Source organism: Symphalangus syndactylus, chromosome 8 (genome assembly GCF_028878055.3).
Source record: "Symphalangus syndactylus isolate Jambi chromosome 8, NHGRI_mSymSyn1-v2.1_pri, whole genome shotgun sequence".
Lineage (NCBI taxonomy): Eukaryota > Metazoa > Chordata > Mammalia > Primates > Hylobatidae > Symphalangus > Symphalangus syndactylus.
In genome coordinates, this window is record NC_072430.2 from 52,647,589 (window position 1) to 52,669,717 (window position 22,129).

The window sequence follows — 22,129 nt, forward strand, 5'->3', positions numbered from 1 at the left end:
CTTCTATATTGAAAGAAATCAGGATCTGGCAATAAGAATTTTAGCTAATTCTCTTTGTGCACATCTTAAGCTACCTGAGAACATCATACTTAGCTATATCAGATACTTTATTATTGTGGTATTAGAGGATGGAAGGAGTTAATAATTTTCAAACTAATAATTTTTTTAAATGGCCAGATTGAAAAAAATACAGTATAAATAAAAGTAATATACAGACAATTTAACTTTGGAATATAGAGGAGGAAATTTTATTAGGTAAAAACAATGGATTAAAAAATGTAACAAAAGTACTTTAACCCAATAATTCCATTTTATACTATATACTAAAATACAGAAAATAATCACATTGTAGAATGCATTTATACCATTTATAATTATTATAATTCATTACATTTATAGTTAGTACAGCCAAAATTTAAGCCATTTTTATTTAGTAAATCTAATTCCACCAGTCAATCAAAAATTATTTGTTGATTTATTGCTATTTTGATCTGGCACCTTTAATTATTGGTAATATTCTTTTATTTTTCTTTTTCCTACTTATGTTTAGAAGTCTGCAGTTCTGTATACCTCCTCATGTTCCCAAAAGAGATTAACTCTAGGGTTTTTTTAGGCTCTAACATTTCCCTAGGCTTATTTGTTTTATTTCTCTTAAAGCAGTTGAATTCACATGTATTTGAACCCTTTAGTGGGTTTTTCTCTTCTTTCTGCCCACTATCACATTGCAATTAACTCTTTCTCAGATTTTCACTTAGTCTAATTATTAGAATGAATATTCAATTTATCCTACTTTACAGCGAGGGTTTTTTAAATGATATAACTTCTGCACATACTATTAAGAATACTGTAAATCTCTGTGCTTCTTGTTAAAACATTGGAATAAATAGTCATAAAAATAAGCATTTCTCAAAATATATAACATCTTGATATTGCAGAAGAAACAAACTAATCATAAGGAATTGGGTACATAAACAGAAGTAAAACTACAAGTATATTCAGAATAAGGAAATAAAATTCATATGGTTAAGTAATATATATATGTGCACATATATATATAAAACAAAGCATTTATAGCCAGGCTAAAATCTCACCAAATATTTAACTTCTCCATTAAAGATTTTTTAAAACATGTTAACCATCGTTTCACTGAATACTTAAATTTTATCTTGAAATTTGAAAGCTGAGAAGCATGGTTTATACATAAATATTGAGAATAAGTATTTTAACAGAAACTTATTCTGCCTTATTAGGTTATATTGCCAAGTTCAGAAGAAAATAATGTGTCTGATTTGTGGAAATCTACCACTATTGAAATAATACCACTTCTGTTCTCCTTCAGGTTAACAGGTTTAAAAGGGAGTTTCATTAATATAAATGATCAAGATTGTTACTGGCATACACAGTGGAAAAGGAAGCAGGGCAAGTGTTTTACTATAGTGAGTAATAACCAAATTATCCTGTTAAAATATTGGTCTTAAATTTTTTTTCTCTGTACCCATTACTTCTTACACTCTAAACTACAGATTTTTGATGTAACTTTTTAAGTTGCCTAAGTACATTTCATAATATTTAAGCTATAATTCTAGTGATTTTAAGTTTAGAATTATTTATATCTATTTAAATAGATTTGTGATTATGTCTCTTTATATTTGCAGTAGCCTAACAACCCCTTTTATTTTAGAAAGACCCTTGAAGATAATTAGCATATAAAGTTTTATTTTAGTATAGCTGTAACCACTGATGTTATATGAATTTTTTAGTTACTTTTCTTCAGCAGATTTACACAAATATTAGAGAGTCACCATGAATCAATTTTGTTACAACAAAGTGATTCCAAAGTGATCTTTACTGAGTTTTCTTGGATCTTTGCAACTGGAACTTTTTGGGTTGATGGAAGTTTGTCAGGAAGACAGAAAAGATGGTGCCACTTCAGATCTGATATTCCTGGGTCTGCACTTAAAGATTATCTGTTGAAGATTGATTCTTCCCCATGTCCTCTCCAAATTCAGATCTCTCACTTCTCCACAGGTTTAGAAGGCCCTATTTCACCACTGCCACACAGAAAAAGACAAAACTCAAGAAAAATAATATTACAAGTTGACTGCTCTACAAGATACAACATAATTCTTAGATCAGAATTTCTTGGCTTTGGCATTAGGCCAACACACTGTTACCAGAACAGAGAATGGAAGCACAAGCATAGCCCCTAGAATTTAAATTTAATTAATTTCTGAATGTAACTCGTACCATTCAAATATAAGATGTTTTTATTAATCTATCAGTAGGACATATAAATATATAACATAAAAAAAGATAGGAGTCAGACAAATACAGGAAAGTAGGGAGGAAGGAACCAGTTAAGAAGTGTTTTCCTTCAAATAAAATGATTTTACAATGTACTTTAACTTGTTAATGTTAATGTTAGATTGAAACATAAATCTAACAATTTTTTTAAAGTTCATATTCTTTTTACTGTCTTCAGCCACTCCGCAAATGAAAATGAAGCATACACGCACACACACATACACGCACAAAAGAAGAGGAGGGGTTTTCCTGCAAATTCCTAGGCTTATAAGCCTCCTAATCTGCCCTAGTGATTCTGAGTAAAATTATATTTCTGGCAACAGTGCTTTGCCCTCATAATAAGATCCTTAATTTTTTTTTAATTTTTTAAACATAAGCATTTGAAAAAAAAGATGGTTCCTAATCTGGATGCTTAGAATTAATGTTTCTATCATCTAAAAATGAGCTCTCCTGATTGTGTTCGATATGAGCAGTTGGTTTAAGGAGAATAAAAACATGTTAACTTTTTAAGTAAGTGGGGGCTTTTTAAGCTGTATTCCTTCCTCAAATAGGAGAAAACAAACTGCAAATTTTCTCACATAAAATTATTAATATCCCTGACTCTGATATGAAATAATCTTTTTTTTTTTTTTTTTTTTTTTTTTTTTTTTTTTTTTTTTTTTTGAGACGGAGTTTCGCTCTTTCACCCAGGCTGGAGTGCAGTGGCGCGATCTCGGCTCACTGCAGGCTCCGCCCCCCGGGGTTCACGCCATTCTCCTGCCTCAGCCTCCCTTGTAGCTGGGACTACAGGCGCCTGCCACCTCGCCCGGCTAATTTTTTGTATTTTTAGTAGAGACGGGGTTTCACCGTGTTAGCCAGGATGGTGTCGATCTCCTGACCTTGTGATCCGCCCGCCTCGGCCTCCCAAAGTGCTGGGATTACAGGCGTGAGCCACTGCGCCCGGCCCTGAAATAATCTTTTAAATTTTGGTCATCCCTTGGCCCTAGACATTCCTGTGTTTTCACTTAATACAATAATAATTACTACATTGATATGTTCAGTTCAGAGCCAAGTATTTAATTGTAATCTTCGTACTATCTTTTTTGGTCAGCAATTGAGATGGATAATGAGAAATTATAATGGCTTTCTGTCCCTTAGTGATCTGTGGTGGATTTTGATAGAAAGAATGAGCAATTTTGACACTACTAATTGACTTCAGTGATTTGGTTCTCCTGAATAAGGGAACAACTTAAGTAAGATTTAAACTTCTTAATGCTAAATTCAACCAATTGTGTGCATATAAATGTAAGTGATATTAAGTTTGTTCAAAATTAACATTAATTTTTTTTTTTTTTTGAGACGGAGTCTGTCTCCCAGGCTGGAGCTCAGTGCAACCGCCATCTCCCAGGTTCAAGCAATTCTCCTGCCTCAGCCTCTGGAGTAGCTGAGACTACAGGCATGTGCCACCACTCCCGGCTAATTTTTTGTATTTTTAGTAGAGAGGCTTCATCATGTTAGCCAGGCTGGTCTCGAACTCCTGACCTCAGGTAATTCACCTGCCTTGTCCTCTCAAAGTGCTGGGATTACAGGCATGAGCCACCTGAGCCACTGCTCCCGGCCAGAATTAGCATTAATTTACAAGCTGCTATTGTCATTTAGTTTATATTTAACACTTAAATGATTATATAGACATTGTCCATAGATTATATAGACTTCACCATCTCATTCTTCTGTTCTCATTTGAAAAGTGACATTTGGCAGACGGTAGCCAGATCATTAAAGTAGTAGGTTTAACATAGTAGTATAGAAATAAGGTAATAGATGCATAAAGTTAAAATAATATTAGATTGAGGGAGATTGTTTCGCTTAAACCATTAAATAATCTTTTTTAAAGTTTGCTGCTAGGTTAGGGTGGTTATGCAGCCATGTGTCATTTCCTGAAATTATCTTTCATTTGTTTTATGAGTAAAACTGTCTCTATAAGTTTACCCTAGAAATCCATAGGGATTTTGGGAAATTGAATTATAAGTGGCTAGACTAACCAATATTTGTTTTTAGGCAAACTTAGATTGCTCTATAAATCATAAATCAATCACATATGGTAACTGGGGAAGGGGGTTCTTCTGTTTATTAGCCAAAGATATGGTTAATTTATTTGTTTTTATTTTTTGAGACAGGGTCTCGCTCTGTTGCCCAGGCTGGAGTGCAGTGACACAACCACGGCTCACTGCAGCCTCGACCTCCCAGGCTCAAGCAATTCTCTCACCACAGCCTCCCAAGTAACTGGGACTACAGGCATGCACCACCATGCCCGGCTAATTTTTAAATTTTTGTAGAGATGGGGTTTTGCTGTGTTGCCAGGGCTAGTCTCAAACTCCTGGGCTCAAGCAGTCCTCCCAACTCAACCTCTCAAAGTGCTGGGATTATGGGTGTGAGCTACTGTGCCTGGCTAAGATGATGAATTTCTTAACCACATAATCTGTTAACGCAAAAAGAGGAAACTGGTTATTGTTATCCTGCTTTTTGTTGGGAATATTTATTTTCAAATGATTTGAGTCCTTCAATTCAATAGTCTCATAACCAATAAAAGGAAATGGAGATTGGCGGGAGAGATTAAAACATAAAGTACAGGAATAGGGGAAATAAAGGAGGAAAAGGTCACAGACATAGAAATGTGGAAGTTGAATTCAAATTAATTTTTAATTGAGCCCACCTACTATGGGCCCCTCAAAAAGGCTGACAGTACCACTAACTGTTTTAAGTTTAAATGAAGAAAAATCAAAACATAACAGCATTTAATATTTATTTCTAAAACATCATTCTGAATCAACCATTTAAATAAAGTTTTGTTTTCCACTCACGTTTTCACATTGTTCAGCATGTTAATTGGGTACCCACTATTACTAGCCACCTTACCGGCACAGCAGATGACAGATGAACAAGGAGCACGGTCTTATAGGAGCTTTATCACATGCGCTCCTAGGCTGAAAAGCCCCTTCTTTGTACTTCTTGGTAGGTGGAGTACAGGAATGTAGAAGTCAGAAACCTAGGTTCAAACTCCCGTCCTAATATACATAGTTTCTGTGTGATTTAGGAAAAGTAATCTCTCTGAACCTCAGTCCCCCATCTGGAAAATTAGTATGATACTTACCTTATAAGGCTGTGGGGATTAATTAAAATTATGTATGTAGAGCACTTTGCGGAGTATAGAGAGTGCTAAATAAATGGATGCTGGGGTTATTGAGAGCCCTAGGATGGATGGATCATGGGTTTCCAAATATGGGATGCAATTTCAAGTTCTTAACACCAAATATAACCCTACTTGTTCTAGTTTCCTGGCATTCATCCTATCATCCCCAGTTTACTGCACCTCAGGTTGTCAAGGATGTGGGAGGGATTCTACAAGGGTATGTTCCCCCAGAGGTCTTTGGTACCCTGCAATCCTAGAAGTTGTTGATGCTAGGATGTCTGGAGAGCACTGGCCATTTATTACTGAGAGGCATATGTTACAAAGGAGATGGGAATAGTAAGGAAAGTTGAGGAACTGATCAAAATAGATGAATGGCAAAAAAAAAAGAAAAGAAAAATGTTTTAACTTTTAATACATGATAAAAAACCAGTTAAAATTAGGTATACCAGATTTCTTTATTCTCAACCATGTGTGCACATACACTCAGATTTTTTTTCTTTTAGTAGTGATTTGGCTTTTTATTAACAATGACACAAGTTTTATGTTTAATTTAAATATTACAATGGTTAAACTGGTTTTGGGGAAGATTTTCCAGAAATTTATTAAATATGAAGTTCCTTAACTACTGACTTAGAGGAATGAGTATTGTTTAACAAGGGGAAAAGTTGTCAACCACCACCAGCTTCTCTTCCTACTTTTATTAGAATATAAAAGATAATATCTCAGTTACTTTTTCCTCTCTCATCATTACTTACAAAAATCTCAAATATTTAGGCATATCCTTGGCACGTTCATAAAATTGTTCCATTAGGCATTCTATAATTATAATTATAGTCATATTATTTTTAATCCCTACTCATCTCACCTATAATTTTCAAATGTTTGATTTTTATTCAATTTTTATATCCTGCTTATATATATTTTTAGCTATAGTAAAACATGATTTTTCATGTGTGTTTTTTTTTTTTTTTTTTTGAGATGGAGTCTTGCTCTGTTGTCCAGGCTGGAGTGCAGTGGCATGATCTCAGTTCACTGCAACCTCCACCTCCCAAGTTCAAGAGATTCTCCTGCCTTGGCCTCCCAAGTAGCTGGGATTACAGGTGCCTGACACCACACCCTGCTAATTTTTTTTTTTTTTTGAGATGGAGTCTCGCTCTGTCATTCAGGCTGGAGTGCAGTGGTGTGATCTTGGCTCACTGCAACCTCCACCTCCTGGGTTCAAGCAATTCTCCTGCCTCAGCCTTCTAAGTAGCTGGGATTACAGGCATGTGCCAACATGCCTGGCTAACTTTTTTGTATTTTTAGTAGAGATGGGGTTTCACCATGTTGGCCAGGCTGGTCTCGAACTCCTGACCTCGCAATCCACCCACCTCAGCTTCCCAAAGTGCTGGGATTACAGGCTTGAGCCACTGCGCCTGGCCTAATTTTTGTATTTTTAGTAGAGATGGGGTTTTGCCATGTTGGCCAGGCTGGTCTCAAACTCTTGACCTCAGGTGATCCACCCACCTTCGCCTCCCAAAGTGCTGGTGCCCAGCCTCTACTTTTCCTTTTAATTAGTGTCCTGACTGCTCTAGCAAACTTTTTTTTTTTTTTTTTAATAATTAGCCCCTCTGGGATCCTTTCTTCTAATTGAATTTTTGTCCATACTCAAACTGTTAGTTTGCCATATACCATTTAACCCATGTGCGTCATTTCTAATTTTTTTCAGAGATGGAGTCTCACTCTGTCACCCAGGCTGGAGTGTAATGGCATGATCATAGCTCACTGCTGCCTTGAACTCCTAGGCTCTATTGATCCTCCCACCTCAGCCTCCTGAGTAGCTGGGGACTGCAGGTGCATGCCACCAAGCCCTGCTAATTAAACAAATTTTTTTTTGTAGAGATAGGGTCTTGTTATGTTGCCCAGGCTAGTCTGGAACTCCTGGACTCAAGCGATCCTCTTGCCTCAGCCTCCCAAGTAGCCGGAACTACAGATGCAAACCACCACACCTGGCCTCTCTGAATATGTTTACCTTAAAAACATGGGGGAGATGAAGACACATTTCTGAGTCCTAATCTACTGCTGCCTTGGTTGTGCTTTATTAATTTCTGAGATTCTTAGTCCTGTTTACTAAGGAATCATAGAACATGCAAGTTGTATTGTACTATAATTGATGGCAAGCTTGCTAACCATTCCTCTGGGTTTTCTTGCTGTGTAGAATAAAAGGGCCAAAGCAAAAGTGTCTCACAGTGTTCATGAGACAGAAAGAGAATTTGATTCCACTATATATCTGTGTAGATTCTCCTTTCATTTTTAGATTTGGAACCTGAACACCTAAGTTACAAAGGCAGAAGATCTGCCAGCTTCAACAAACTTATTTCATTACCTTCACACCCAGGGAGGGCAAGAAGCAACAGCAAGGAATGACAGCTCTGCAGCTCTGCCCCAGGAGAGGAAGGAGATATTAGGGAACTGGGTTGGAGAACTGGGCTGGAGAAAAATGCTGGATATTTTTCATTCTCCCTAATTTTAAAAAGCAAGTAGTCTTTAAGTTAACTTTTTGCCTTGATAAGGAGAATTGTACATTCCACTTTAGAGAAGCCTGTGCTTCCCTGTAGCTAGTTCCAAAACAAAAAGGTATGTTCTGTGTAACATGAAACTCAGAAAAAAAAATTGAGGTGGCCAGGCACGGTGGCTCATGCCTGTAATCCCAGCACTTTGGGAGGCTGAAGCGGGTGGATCACGAGGTCAGGAGTTCAACACCAGCCTGGACAAGACGGTGAAACTCTGTCTCTACTAAAAATACAAAAATTAGCTGGGCGTGGTGGCGTGCGCCTGTAATCCCAGCTACTCAGGAGGCTGAGGCAGAGATTCTGGGAGGCGGAGGTTGCAGTGAGCCAAGATTGTACCACTGCACTCCAGCCTGGGCAACAGAGCGAGACTCCGTCTCAAAAAAAAAAATAAAATAAAAAAATAAAAAATAAATTGAGGTATGGCTTTCTAAAACTATAAACATCTCAGTCATGTAAAATTAGAGAGGAGAGTTTATATATTTGCTTGCTAATTGTTAGCTGTTAGCACATGTCAAAACACTAAATTAAGCCCCCTTCCTAATGGAATAGATAATCGTTTCTTCAGAAAGTGGTAGTATTTAGAAAAAGCCCTATTTTTTAATGATGGGGAAAGCCACTGCAAGAAAAATTTTGATGAGTCATGAAAAAAGTGATCTCAAAGAAAATTATGTCCATTATGATACTATTTACTGTAGTTTGGAAACTTGGTTTATCTGATCTCTTTATACTACTCTCTGATGGTCTCTGGGTTAGAGAACTTTTTCCTGGTTCCTGTCAGTAATATACATACCACATTTCATTTTAAGTTGGATTTCAAATTTAATTACTTGATAAACTATTGTATCTAAGTAAGAGTAAGATGAATCACTTTTCCTGCTTTTGCTGTTAAATTTTTAATTTTTGTGTGTACTCTACCTGTCCCCTGCCTACTTCCCATTATTTGAATTCTGCACTTGGTTCCTGTGCTGTTCCTATCCTTACTTAACACTTCAACATATCCCCACAAATCTCTGAGCTCACACGGTGCTCTAATGCTTTCAACTAAATCTGTACTCACCAGTATGTCTCTCAGTTCTTTTGGCAACTTGTTCTTTTATGTAAATTGTATACAAAATATGATTTGCATATTTTAAATATGATGTGAACAAAAAGAGCAATGCTATTAGTGTTCAGAATCACAAATTTATATTTTTAAAATTAGGAGTTAATTAAAATCCTTTTCATTATGAAAAGGGTACTACATTGCAAGTAATTCACATTAAAAGGCATTCTATTCAATAGATGTGTTTATTGGTGGGTCAGTTTTGCCAATGTTTTAATTCACATGTAATTATGTAGACCCTGTGTCAGCAACAACTAACAATATTACTACTTTAACTGAAAAAATGATAAACTGTTTCCACTGATATACTCTGTGATTATTTTATAATCCTCAAATTTTATAGTCTTTTACAGAAAAAAATGATAAAATATGGCAATAAACTGCAATTTGCCACATTTTCTCCAAATCTTAGACAGTATAAAACACAAGACATTTTTTTGTGCACTCTACTTTTATAGAACAACCAGGTTTATAATTGATCTCTTTATTTTATTAGATTTATCAATATACATGGAAGCTTTCTCAAATATCAAAGTTCCAAAAGTATGTATTGTAAAAAATCATCTTTTCCTTTAGAGGTCATATTCTTAGAGAGCTATTAAAGTCTATTTATAAACAAAAATAATCAATAAACTAACACACTTTAGAAATCAGGATATTTTAAATTAAAGTATTTTTAATGAATACAAGATAGGTCTTTTTAATTAACTATCATAGTTAAATTTAATATCACAAAACAAAATGGCTTATCTCCACTAATTTTTCAAGTGAGGTAAAGCCACTGGAATTTACACTTAATATAAGTTTTAAATGTGATAATTAAATGATAATATTTTATCAATTATAGGAAATATTCATTTATAAAAATTTCCTCAGGTCCATCAATCTTTTTAGGCCAAGTTTGAGCCCATGTCAACCTTAAAGTTTAGATTCAGTGCACCTAACTTGCCTAATAAGCTTGTCAATTTAAGAATATGAATTTCATTAATAAGGGGGAATAAAGAGTAGTTAACTCACTAAAAGTGAATGGGATAGTTTCCAATAATTACTTAAAGAATTTTAAAAATTTAAACAGAAATGGCCAGTGATTCTGGATTTAAAATTTCACAGGATAACCTTAAAAAAAAAAAAAACACACATAGAAATAGTGAAGTCATCACCTTATTGATGAAAAACTAAAGTTTAATAGTCATTGAATGGGTAACAACCACTTGTAGTCTACATTTAAAAAGTAACTTTAATCATAGCTAAGAAAAACTAAAAACAAATAATTCTATTAAGAAACAACAAAAATGATAAACATTTAATACCTAAATGTAGATACTTAAAATCCTAAACAAAAATATTAAAGTTAAAAGGGCCTTGAAATTTGTTTCTAACAAATCATCTTATATAATCAATTCCTAAATAGCTCATATCCTTTGCTTTGGTGTTTTATCTGCTATCATCTAAACATTAGTACAGTAGAAAATCACTTAGGTTCTTTTCAAATGCTTGGCATTATAATGTGATCTCATATCTTTCCTCAAATTAAATTTTGCTCCACATATTCCACATGTATACAGATGAACATCCATGTGCTGCTCCAACTGTTCATTATTTGGGAATATCTGAAAGCAGACCTGGCATATAGTCTCACCAGCAGATAAATGAGAAATCATATGCCGTACATGGTCATGTTTTCTGAAGTTTCCTTGATCACAAATGGAACAGACATACCTGGCCATGCCTTTGTGCATATCATTGTGCAGTCGCAACTGACGCTCTCTTAAAAACTGCTTTCCACATGTTTGACAAACAAACTGTTTTTCCTTAGTATGAACAGTATAGTGTTCTCTTAAGTGACACCGCTGATAAAATCCTTTTCCACACAGATTACAAAAATGCTTTCGTCTGTGATCTCTTTCATTTTCTTCCATGATGGCACTCTTAAACATATCTTGATCTAAGCAGCTAGACATATGTTCAACCACTAGATTTTCAGTTTCAAAACGCTGGCCACAATTAGGACATCGAAAAGGGCAGGCAGAATGTTTAAATAACTGCTTTTTTTGGATACTGTTTATCTGGTAATGATTGTCCCTAAAATCATCCAGCATTTCAACAAACATATCTCTTATTTCGGACTGCTCATCAGGATTCTCTTCCAAGTCCATTTTCTCCTCAGTATTTCCTAACCCATTCATGGTCAGATCTTGGGGCTCGCCACATCGTTGAGCATGTTCCTGAAGCTGCCTACCCTTTACAAGTATTTGTCCACATTTACCACATGCACAGATATTTTCAATGTGTTTGGCTAAGTAATGAGATGAGAGGTCCTCCTCGGTTATTGTAAGTCCACACAGCTCACAAGATGCATTTTCGGTATCCTCTTGTACTGGACTGCTGTTGTTAGGGGGCCTCATATTCTCTAAACCACCTCTTTCATCAGCACTTACTGACATTCGAGGTTTTAGAGTTTTCCTACCACTTTTTTTTATGCTGACATCTTCTTCAACATAGTATCTATAAAATGGCTCTTCAGGTTCATCTTCTAATTCATCATTGTCAGTGGATTCATTACAGTCTTTATCAGTAACTTTAATAATGTTAAAGTCTTTCAGTTCATCTGTAGGAATATCTTCTGGCTCCATCTTAATAATAATCCTTTTCCTCTCAGCAGCTCTGCTTTTCTCTTCGCTGGCTATTTCAGACTCCACCGTGCTACTTTTTCTGCTTCCAGTGGTTGAAGCTGAATCATCAGCAACCTGGCTTGTGTCTCCTCTGTATTTGTCCGTCTGTGCAGAAAATGTTTTAGAAGAATCTTTTTCACCAAATTCAGCTTTGATGTTACTGTCTTTTCCATCTCTAATATCTACTATTCTATGGTAAGATCTTGTGTTTTGGTATAAATGTCTGTTAGTACAGGTTAGCACATGCTCATCTAATAATTTTTCACAGCTAAAGCCAAATCCACAGCTATCACAGGTAAAACTCCGCCCAAAGCGTCTTGACACACGTTCTTTTGGAGTAGATAATTTGGACACGGAACTTTTTTTACATACATCAAATAGTGGCTCAGGAAAATTACCTAATTGTAAAGACTCTTCATCAGGCTCTCTATTATGTGGTGTATTTACCGTTGAACTTGGCTCTGCACACCACCTGTTGGCTTCATTGCCATTTCGAGCCACAGTATCTTCATACATTCTTACCCCAAATATCATTTTGCTGTTCTGTTTGCTGGAAGCAGAAGAGGAACATTTTGAACTAGAACAATCTGCATCCTGGATGTCTTCTAAACAGTCAGGAACATTGTATAGCTGTAGGTAGTTCATTGCCACTTTAAACTGCTCAAAACTGGAGGGGGCTGTCATAATTTTTCCTAAATACATAAACTGCAAAATGAGATCAAAACATTCTGCACTAATTTTCATGTTGCTGAGATTCAGTTGTGCAGTACTATGCTGATGGTTCATGAAAAACATTCTAAAATAGGAGCTACAGGCAGCTAGAACTGCCTTGTGTGCTTGAAAGTAAATGTCATCAATTGCAATACAACAGTCACAGAGAAAACCCCATTCTCTTTGGTTGTTTAGCTGCTGAAGGACGTAGCTGCTGTGGCTGGGCTTTGCCATCTTCTATTAATTAGAGACCTATGTAAAACAAAAATATTAACGTCAGACAAGATATAGAAAAGCACTTGACAAAATTAACTTTTATTATGATTTGTGACTTGCATGACTTTGCTATTACAATCAAGAAATTAAGAACTTTCCATTCTAATAAAAATAATATATACTTGAATCATTTTTTAAATTTGAAGATGAAGACATCCAGCCATTTATTCAGGTTTTTCATATTGAACAAAGGCATCAAAAGCAAAAGACAGTCTTAGTTTCATTACAACTCTTGGGGGGAACATGTACAATAAATTTGAACAGAAAAAAATACATTAATTTAAAAATACTTGAAGGAGGCCAAGTGCAGTGGCTCACGCCTGTAATCCTAACACTTTGGGAGACCGAGGCAGGAGGATTGCTTGAGCTCAGGAGTTTGAGACCAGCCTGGGCAATAGTGTGAGACCTCTTCTCTACAAAAAAGTTTAAAAAATTAACCAGGTGTGGTGGCATCACCTGTAGTCCCAGTTACTTGGGAGGCTAAAGTGGGTGGATCACCTGAGCCCGACAGGTAGAGGCTGTAGTGAGCTGTGTCACGCCACTGCACTCCAGTCTGGATGACAGAGCAAGACCCTGTCTCAAAAGAAAAAAAAAAAAAAAAGAAAATAACTCTTGAAGGATATGAGTAATGAAAGTAAATAAAACAGCAACTTAAATTGAAAGTTAACAGATTGTAAAGTATTAAAAACTTATTAGATGATTAATACTAAGGAACTATTGCTCATTTTTTAAGTGTGAGAAAGGTATTTTGATTGTGTTAAAAAGAATCCTTATCTTTTGGATATATATACTTTACAGATGAAATGATACATCTGAGATATGCTTAAAAATAAGTGGGGTGGGTGTGGGGAGCAACAGATGATACAAGATTGGCCATGTGTTGCAAAAATAATCTATTTTAAAAACCCTATTAAGCCTGGGCAACATAGCAAGACCTCGCCCTAAAAAAAAAAAAAAAAATTAGCCAGGCATGATGATGCACCTGTACTCCCAACTACTCAGGAGACTGACGCAGGCGGATGGCTTGAGCCCAGGATTTTGAGGTTGTGGTAAGCCATGATCATGCCACTGTACTCTAGCTTGGGTGACAGAGCGAGACTCTGTCCCAAAAATAAAAATAAAAAAAAACCTTATTAGGGCCAGGTGTGGTGGCTCACACCTGTAATCCCAGCATTTTGGGAGGCTGAGGTGGGCAGATCACAAGGTCAGGAGATTGAAACCATCCGGGCTAACACAGTGAAACCTCGTCTCTACTAAAAATACAAAAAAAATTAGCCGGGCGTGGTGGTGGGCACCTGTATTCCCAGCTACTCGGGAGGCTGAGGTGGGAGACTGGCGTGAACCCAGGAGGCGGAGCTTGCAGTGAGCTGAGATCGCCCCACTGCACTCCAGCCTGGGGGACAGAGCGAGACTCCGTTTCAAAACAACAACAACAACAACAACAACAACAACAGAAACCTTATTAGATTATATAGAAATGGCACCAAACAAGTTTGATCAGTGCCTTTGTCTTTTCTTGAATTATCGGAGAAGCAATAATTCTATAGAGTTAGAATGTGTCTCATGTTGCTCAACATGCATTTCAGGGTATAAAGAAGCAGTGGGTTTATTTGAGAAGGTATTTTATTTATCCTTAGAGTGTAAAGTTTTCTTCCTTTTTTTTTTTGAGGCAGGGTCTCGCTCTGTTACCTAGGCTGGAGTGCAGTGGCATGATCATAGCTAACTGCAGCCTCAATCTCCCATGCTCAAGCAATCCTCCCGCCTCAGCATTCAGAGTAGCTGGGACTACAGGCGCATGCCACCACATTCATTTTTTTTTTTTTAATATTTTAGTAAAGACAAGGGCTTGCTATGTTGTCCAGGCTGGTCTTGAACTCCTGAGTTCAAGCAATCCTCCTGCCTCGGGCTTCCAAAGTGCTGGGATTGTGGGTGTGAGCCACTGCACCTGGCCTCTTCTATTTTTTTTTTTTTTTTTAATTGTTAAAAGAGAAAAATAAGGCTGGGCACGGTGGCTCATGCCTGTAATCCCAGCACTTTGGAAGGCTGAGGTGGGCGGATCACTTGAGGTCAGGAGTTCGAGACCAGCCTGGCCAACATGGTGAAAACCTGTCTCTACTAAAAATAAAAAAAGTTAGCCAGTTGTGATGGGGGTGCCTGTAATCCCAGCTACTCGGGAGGCTGAGGCGGGAGAATCGCTTGAACCCGGGAGGCGGAGGTTGCAGGGAGCAGAGATTGTGCCACTGCACTCCAGCCTGGGTGACAAGAACGAGACTCCGTCTTACAAAAAAAAAAAAAAAAAAGTAGCAAAAAATTCAAACATAGAGGCATATAGAATAAAAACACACCTCAGATCACATACCTCTTTTCAGAGGTAACCCCTCCAAACACTTTGGATTATATACCTTCAGATTTGTTGAGATGCACATGTACATAGTTAGCATATTGAGTACCTATGAGATGCCAGGCACATAGTTTTGCTTTTGTTGTGTTTTTTAACCTAAATGGTATCATACTCTCTCTCTCTCTATATATATATATATATACCTCTCTGCAACTAGTTTTCTTCACTTAACATTAGACTTAATGTTAGTGGGCATTTAAGTATTTTTAGTGTAGGGAGCTGACTTTGGATATGGAAGAAAGGAGAGGAAATATTAAAAGCACTAGAAATCCTATCATATTATAAAGTTAAAATAAGATCAAATTTTAGCCTCAATTTTTAATCCGTATACATAAAGCTTCAGAATCTATCTTCTACTTAAAAATAAGTTCCTATGCAATTTGACTGAACTTAAAAAGAACATGTAACAAGCTGTTCAGAGAAATAAAATGTTCACTCTTCAAGCTCTGTAGTAGCAATTAAGGGTATCTAAGTTTACGTACTTCTATTTGCTTTTTATCCATTCCTCACCGATCACATATGGGTCATACACCCTTTTACTACCTATATGTCCATCCTGCCACCTCTAAGACATAAAGTTCCATAGCCAGAGATATGGGACTGGTGAAATGAAGATGGCTTATGATGAGACCTGCTGCCTTCTTAAAATTGCAACCACTGCACCTTTTCTGGAAGCCAGATCAAGTTTCAAGTAGGTACAATATTTCAAACCTCTGTAACTCAGGTATCTGTAAAAAGCTGTGAGGAATTATGTTCAGTATGTATCTAAATACAAAAAGCAATGTATGCACGAAAATAGTCATTAATGAGTTACTTCTAATTTGAATGCCTAGTAAAAAAAGGAGTCTTAAGGTAAATCTACACCCCAGAATTCACTGTCATGTGGCAGTGAATTAAAAATTATATTTCTGGGCCAGGCGCAGTGGCTCATGCCTGTAATCCCAGCACTTTGGGAGGCCGAGGTGGGCGGATTACCTGAGGTCAGGAGTTCAAGACCAGCCTGGCCAACATGGTGAAACCCCGTCTCTACTAAAAAAAATATAAAAATTAGCCGGGTGTTGTGGCACATGCCTGTAAACCCAGCTACTCAGGAGGCTGAGGCAGGAGAATTGCTTGAGCCTGGGAGAGGGAGGTTGCAGTGAGCTGAGATCATGCCACTGTACTTCAGCCTGGCTGACAGAGCAAGACTCTGTCTCAAAAAAAAAAAAAAAAAAAAATTAATGGAAACTACAGAAGCGGGAAACATGTTCAAGATGGAGAGCCACACGCTTGTAATCCCAGCACTTTGGGAGGCCGAGGTGGGCGGATCACAAGGTCAGGAGATCGAGACCACGGTGAAACCCCGTCTCTACTAAAAATACAAAAAAATTAGCCGGGCGTGGTGGCGGGCGCCTGTAGTCCCAGCTACTCGGAGAGGCTGAGGCAGGAGAATGGCGTGAACCCAGGAGGCGGAGCTTGCAGTGAGCCGAGATCGCGCCACTGCACTCCAGCCTGGGGGACAGAGCGAGACTCCGTCTCAAAAAAAAAAAAAAAAAAAAAAAAAAAAAAAAAAAAAAAGATGGAGAGCCAAATAAATAAACACAGGATACAAAATTATGTTAGAATTATATAAAACAAATCCACGCCACAACCTTATTCAAAAGGTGGGGGGAAAAAAAGATGAAAAAAATACACAAAAATGTTGACCCCAGCCAGTTTTAAGTAGGATGAAATTTCTATGTCTATAGTCATTTTTCTAGGATTTAGAGAGACATTTAATAAATAATAAACCATAGAGTAAGAGGCAGGGGAATAGGTATTATTTCTAAAAAACCAAAACTTGCTATTAATAAGAGTAGTTCAAGAATGAAATAAACTTGTTTGGAGAATGAGTACCCATATAAAGCAGGAACAGAATGCTATTGAGGACAGTATAATAAGTGAAAAGAGCATGGGCCTGGAATCAGACAGACCTGGCTTCTTATCTAGCTTTGCCACTTTTGGGAAATTGCTTATCTTCATTGACCCTAAGTTTCCTGAGCTGTAAAGGTAGGGATAATAATACCTCAAATACAATATCGTATATGAGGATTCACAGAGGCAATGTGTAAAATGCATCGTGCTTGGCGTGTAATAATGAAAGTAATAGTGGATGTTGTAATGGTGGTGATGCTTATTTAAGCATCAGGATAAGTTTGACTTGATAACCTTAAAATTTCCTTCCAAATAAGAGTCCATTAGAAGGCCAGTAGTTAATCTATAAAAACTTTCAAGTATTAAATAGTCCAGGCTTGAAATAATGATATAAAGAGCGTAGAAGTTCCAAGGACCCTTTCTTATCTAGATGAGCAGCAGTTTTATCATCAGCAACCAAAATTAATACAACTACATAGAAGATCAATATGACAGGCACATCTATAGTTATAGTCACAATTCAACTGAGTAAAAATACATATTCTTTTATTAACATAAAACACTAAAACATTTAAATAAGAGCACTTATAGCATTTTAATGCACATTTATTAATTCAACAAACATTTATTGAGTACCTTTGGTATACCAGGCACTGTATAAAGTGTTGATCATCAGCAGTAGCACAAGTATTCTGTATTCATTTGAGGAATTTTTACTTTTCCTAGATCAGTGATTTCATTCAACATGTATTCCGTAAAGCACCCACTCTACAGAAGAAGACATCATGCTGTAGTAGAAAGAACAAGTGCTCTGGGTCAGACGGATCACAGTGTGAATCCCACTGCCTCCATGTTTATACTCCTATATTCCCCCTATAGAGCTGGAAGCTGAACAAATGGAAGCTGAACAAATGCTGTGTCTAATTTTTAATCCTAACACAACAGTTTTTAGGCTGACCTAGAATTGTAGTTTAAGTAACATTATTATGCAAATGTCCAAGTTCTGAGTAAAACTGATTTTAGGCAGAGTAACTTATAATAGCAATCATTCACACATTAGTACCAGAAACTCTGTCCTTGTTACACCTCATTCAGAAAAGCTTTTTTCTTTTTTCTTAAATTTTAATTATTATTTTTTTGAGATAGGATCTTACTCTGTTACCCAGGCTGGCGTGCCATCATAGCTCAGAATGTCCTCAATAGCATTTTGTTCCTGCTTTAATATGGGTACTCATTCTCCAAGCAATCCTTCCACCTCACACCTTCTGAATAGCTAGCACTATAGGCATACGCCACCATGACTGGCTAATTTTTGTATATTTTTTGTAGAGACGAGGTCTTGCTATGTTGCTCGAATTCCTGGGCTCAAGCAATCCTCCCACCTCAGCCTCCCAAAGTGCTGAGATTACAGGTATAAGCCACTGTGCCCAGCCCAGAAAAGTTTTAAGAAGGATTATTACACCAAAAAGAGGTACAGGAGTATGTGGCAGGGGAGGACGGATCTAAATTCCTGTGAGACTTTTAGCTTATCTCTTGAAGATAATTTTTTCATTAAAAATTTTTGAGGCTGGGCAAGGTGGCTCACGCCTGTAATCCCAGCACTTTGGGAGGCAGAGGCGGGCGGATCAGGAGGTCAGGAGATCGAGCCATCCTGGCTAACACAGTGAAACCCCGTCTCTACTAAAAATACAAAAACTTAGCCAGGTATGGTGGCGGGCACCTGTATTCCCAGCTATTTGGGAGGCTGAGGCAGGAGAATGGTGGGAACCCGGAAGGCGGAGCTTAGAGTGAGCCAAGACTGTGCCACTGCACTCAAGCCTGGGTGACAGAGCAAGACTCCATCTCAAAAAAAAAAAAAAAATTATGAGGCATTCACTTTTATTAAATTATAATTTCACTCAAATTCCAAGAGGAGTTTGCTCTTTTTTCATTTTTTTGACCTCTTTAATAATGCTGCCAAAAAAACTTAATGAACTTTATGTTCTAGTAAAGCCTATAAAAGGTTTTAAGTAAATGGACAGCTTGTATTTCAGCTGTTCTTGTTTTTATGACTGAAATCTGTGATTGCTTTTGTTTGTACTACTAGCTGCATCACTGGTAGGACAAGTTTAGCACAACTAGAAGTCAAGGGCTCGGGCCTGACAGCAGAACCTCCAATGTGACTCAAAGGACTTAATGTCATTCGGATAAGGAAAACAAGCTATATAATGCCAAGAGTTACCCTAAGGCTAGAAGGATACCCACTGTGCAGAACTCCAGCAAGAATTAAGGAGTTAGGTGATCCAAAAAGTTTTATACTGGATTTTTAAAATTTTAGTCTGAAAAAGTTTAACGGCTCATCTCAAGTTTAAAAACAGCCACCAAGCACATTAAGCATATTAAGTAATTTAGTCATAGATTTTTAGAGCTTAGAGAGATCTAATCTAGTCTAACATTCTTATTCCATAGAAGGCAAAGATACAGGGTTTTTAATGTATCAGGGTATAGTTAACTGTGCTGAAGCACATACTAGGGCTACAGAACAAGGACTCCTGACCACCCAGATAGTAATAACCTCTATATAGCACTTCCTTGGTACTATACAGTATGGCCTTCTGGAAAGAACACTAAACAAGGACTGGGCATGAGTCCTTAATACAGGGTTCATTGGTTGGATGCTATTGAACAAGTGATTACCCCCATCTGAATTCTTTATCTGTAATGTGGCTTTATCCATACATGTCAATCTAGTCTTATTCAATAGATGTGTTCCCTAAGTTATATTGTGTAAGCTATTTCAGTAAATTTCTCACTGACATAGTAAGATTTCAGAAATATTTTTCCTCCATTGCTAGATCTCTCAAATTGGAAATAACAGTCTTGCTGGAAGTTTCTCTTGCTCCAGCCTTGGTAAATGATAATTTAAGGGTCTATAAATAAGCATATCCAATGAATAAAGAAGTAACTTAAAGGAATTTTAAAGTGTTTCTGTGAGGCAAATAATCACCCTCTAAATTGTGTCATAGACTTGCAGCACCAATGAGGCATTTGAAGAAGATTTGCTTAGCCTCAGTGAAAGTCTAGAGAGCCTAGCATCACAGTCCCAATTCAGCACCCCAATCTCTGACTGACTTACAATTACCTCTGGATCTCAAGGAAGATTTATGTATATATGTTTCCTTTTACCTATTTCAATGTCTTATAGGTTGAATGTATGTATGCATATGGATTTGAGGATTACAGAGTATTTTAAAAGTCTAAAATGTAATGAAAGGATTCTTACATTTTAACATCAGAATATCAGAATCTATTGAACACTCATAATGTTCCTAACACTGGATAGAGCATTGAAATGGAGGGTGGAGAAGGATGGTGTACAATAGAGATAACTGTATATGAGGGATTAAACTTGAAACCAAGAAACAATTTGAGGAGTTTAATAAACTATATTGAGGCCGGATGCGGTGGCTCATACCTGTAATCCCAGCACTTTGGGAGACTGAGGTGGGTGGATCACCTGAGGTCAGGAGTTCAAGACCAGCCTGACCAACATGGTGAAACCCCATCTCTACAAAAATACAAAAATCAGCTGGGCATGATAGCGGATGCCTGTAATCCCAGCTACTTGGGGGGCTGAGGCAGGAGAATCGCTTGAACCTGGAGGCAGAGGTTGCAGTGAACTGAGATTGAGCCGCTGCACTCCAGCCTGGGCAACAGAGCAAGACTCCATCTCAAAGATAAAAATAAAAATAAAAATAAACTATATTGAATAAAGTTCAGCAAGAGTTTAGAAGAAAAGCATTAATTATACCAAAATAGTAGGCTTTAGGAAGGATGTAGGATTTGAGTAAAGCCTTGATGAATGAGTAGGATAAACAGAAAGCAACGGTGAGGCATTTCGAGTATTTATATAGATGTGTATGTAAATAATTGAGGAGGGTACACAGCAGCTTGGCTGGAAATGTAATGGGAGGGAAGGTAGATTTGCTTTACTGTACTGGTAGATGAAGGTTATCAAAGTAGAGTAAATGACAACTGTAATACAATAATAGTATGAATAGCTAACATTCGTTATGTCTCACTATATGCCAGGCTCTATTCCAGGCAGATGTATAGGGAGATGTATATATCCCTCTCACAGATACATTACACATATACACGTATGGATATATATGGATATATGCAATATATGTGTGCATATCTCACACACATATATATTGCATATATACACGTATGTATATACATGTGTGTATGTGTGCATATATGTGTATGTATCCAAATATAGGTATCATTTTATGTGTATGTATGCATATATAAGTATCATTTTAGCATTTAATCCTCATAACAAACCCTACAAAGTAGATGCTGCTATAAGACTCATTTTCAAGATTAAATAACAGAGGCATATAGTGTTATATAACCTTTGTAATATCACAAAGAGAGGACTTCATGGGATTAGAACACAGGCAATATGGCTCTAGAGCCCATCTGCCATCTATAAAAATAATGTCACATTGGCAAAATTCTTTCCTAGAATACCATCTTGCAGGGTATAGGGTCCAATCTCTATTACATTCTCTAGGTTTCTCCTTGAAACTTCCAGGAATAACCAGTTGTAGAGGCTCCCAAAGATAAGAAGTTTTATTTCAACACACTTAAGTGACAAACACGATCAAGTTTAGAAAATTTTATGCATTATCTGCACTAGTGGCTGTGCATTAGACTCCAAATTGAGTACTTAGTACAGGAAGTTCTGCAATTATAACTGGGTTATATCCTAAAACTTTATTTTTAATTTATTTGGAACTTGAAACACATATTCCCATAGAAACAATAATATAAATGGTGGCTTAGTTTTATACCCACACCCTAAAGACATAATGGAGCTGTATATTAAGCCTAACAGTGCAGTAGTATTACTTGTATCATTAGCACTGACAAGAGATCCAAGGAGCAGTGTGATACAGCAATGCCCACTGTACTGAAGCCTCAAAGACAGGGACAAGGCTTAATGGCCTTTGTGTTCCTTGTGCCTAGCACACTCTTCCCACATAGTTGACACTTAATACG

At 37.0% G+C, this 22,129-nt stretch overlaps 1 protein-coding gene across 12 annotated transcripts in view; it reads right to left on the reverse strand.

Annotated features, from left to right (window-relative positions):
- Positions 1–219: 219 nt before the first annotated feature.
- Positions 220–22,129, reverse strand: part of ZBTB1 (zinc finger and BTB domain containing 1) — a 30,255-nt gene continuing 8,345 nt past the window's right edge. For 5 of the 12 annotated variants that reach the window (XM_063644514.1, XM_055289116.2, XM_063644515.1 and 2 more), the window contains exons 2-3: positions 17,717–17,868; positions 10,292–12,762 (exon numbers count right to left, since the gene is read on the reverse strand). In XM_063644514.1, coding sequence (XP_063500584.1) covers positions 10,603–12,744 — 2,142 coding nt within the window. In that variant the 5' untranslated portion in view covers positions 12,745–12,762; positions 17,717–17,868 and the 3' untranslated portion in view covers positions 10,292–10,602. Of the gene's footprint in view, positions 2,052–10,291; positions 12,763–13,242; positions 13,360–17,716; positions 17,869–22,129 lie in introns of those variants that run through there. The other 7 variants (XM_055289115.2, XM_063644517.1, XM_063644516.1 and 4 more) reach the window with 4 other exon arrangements.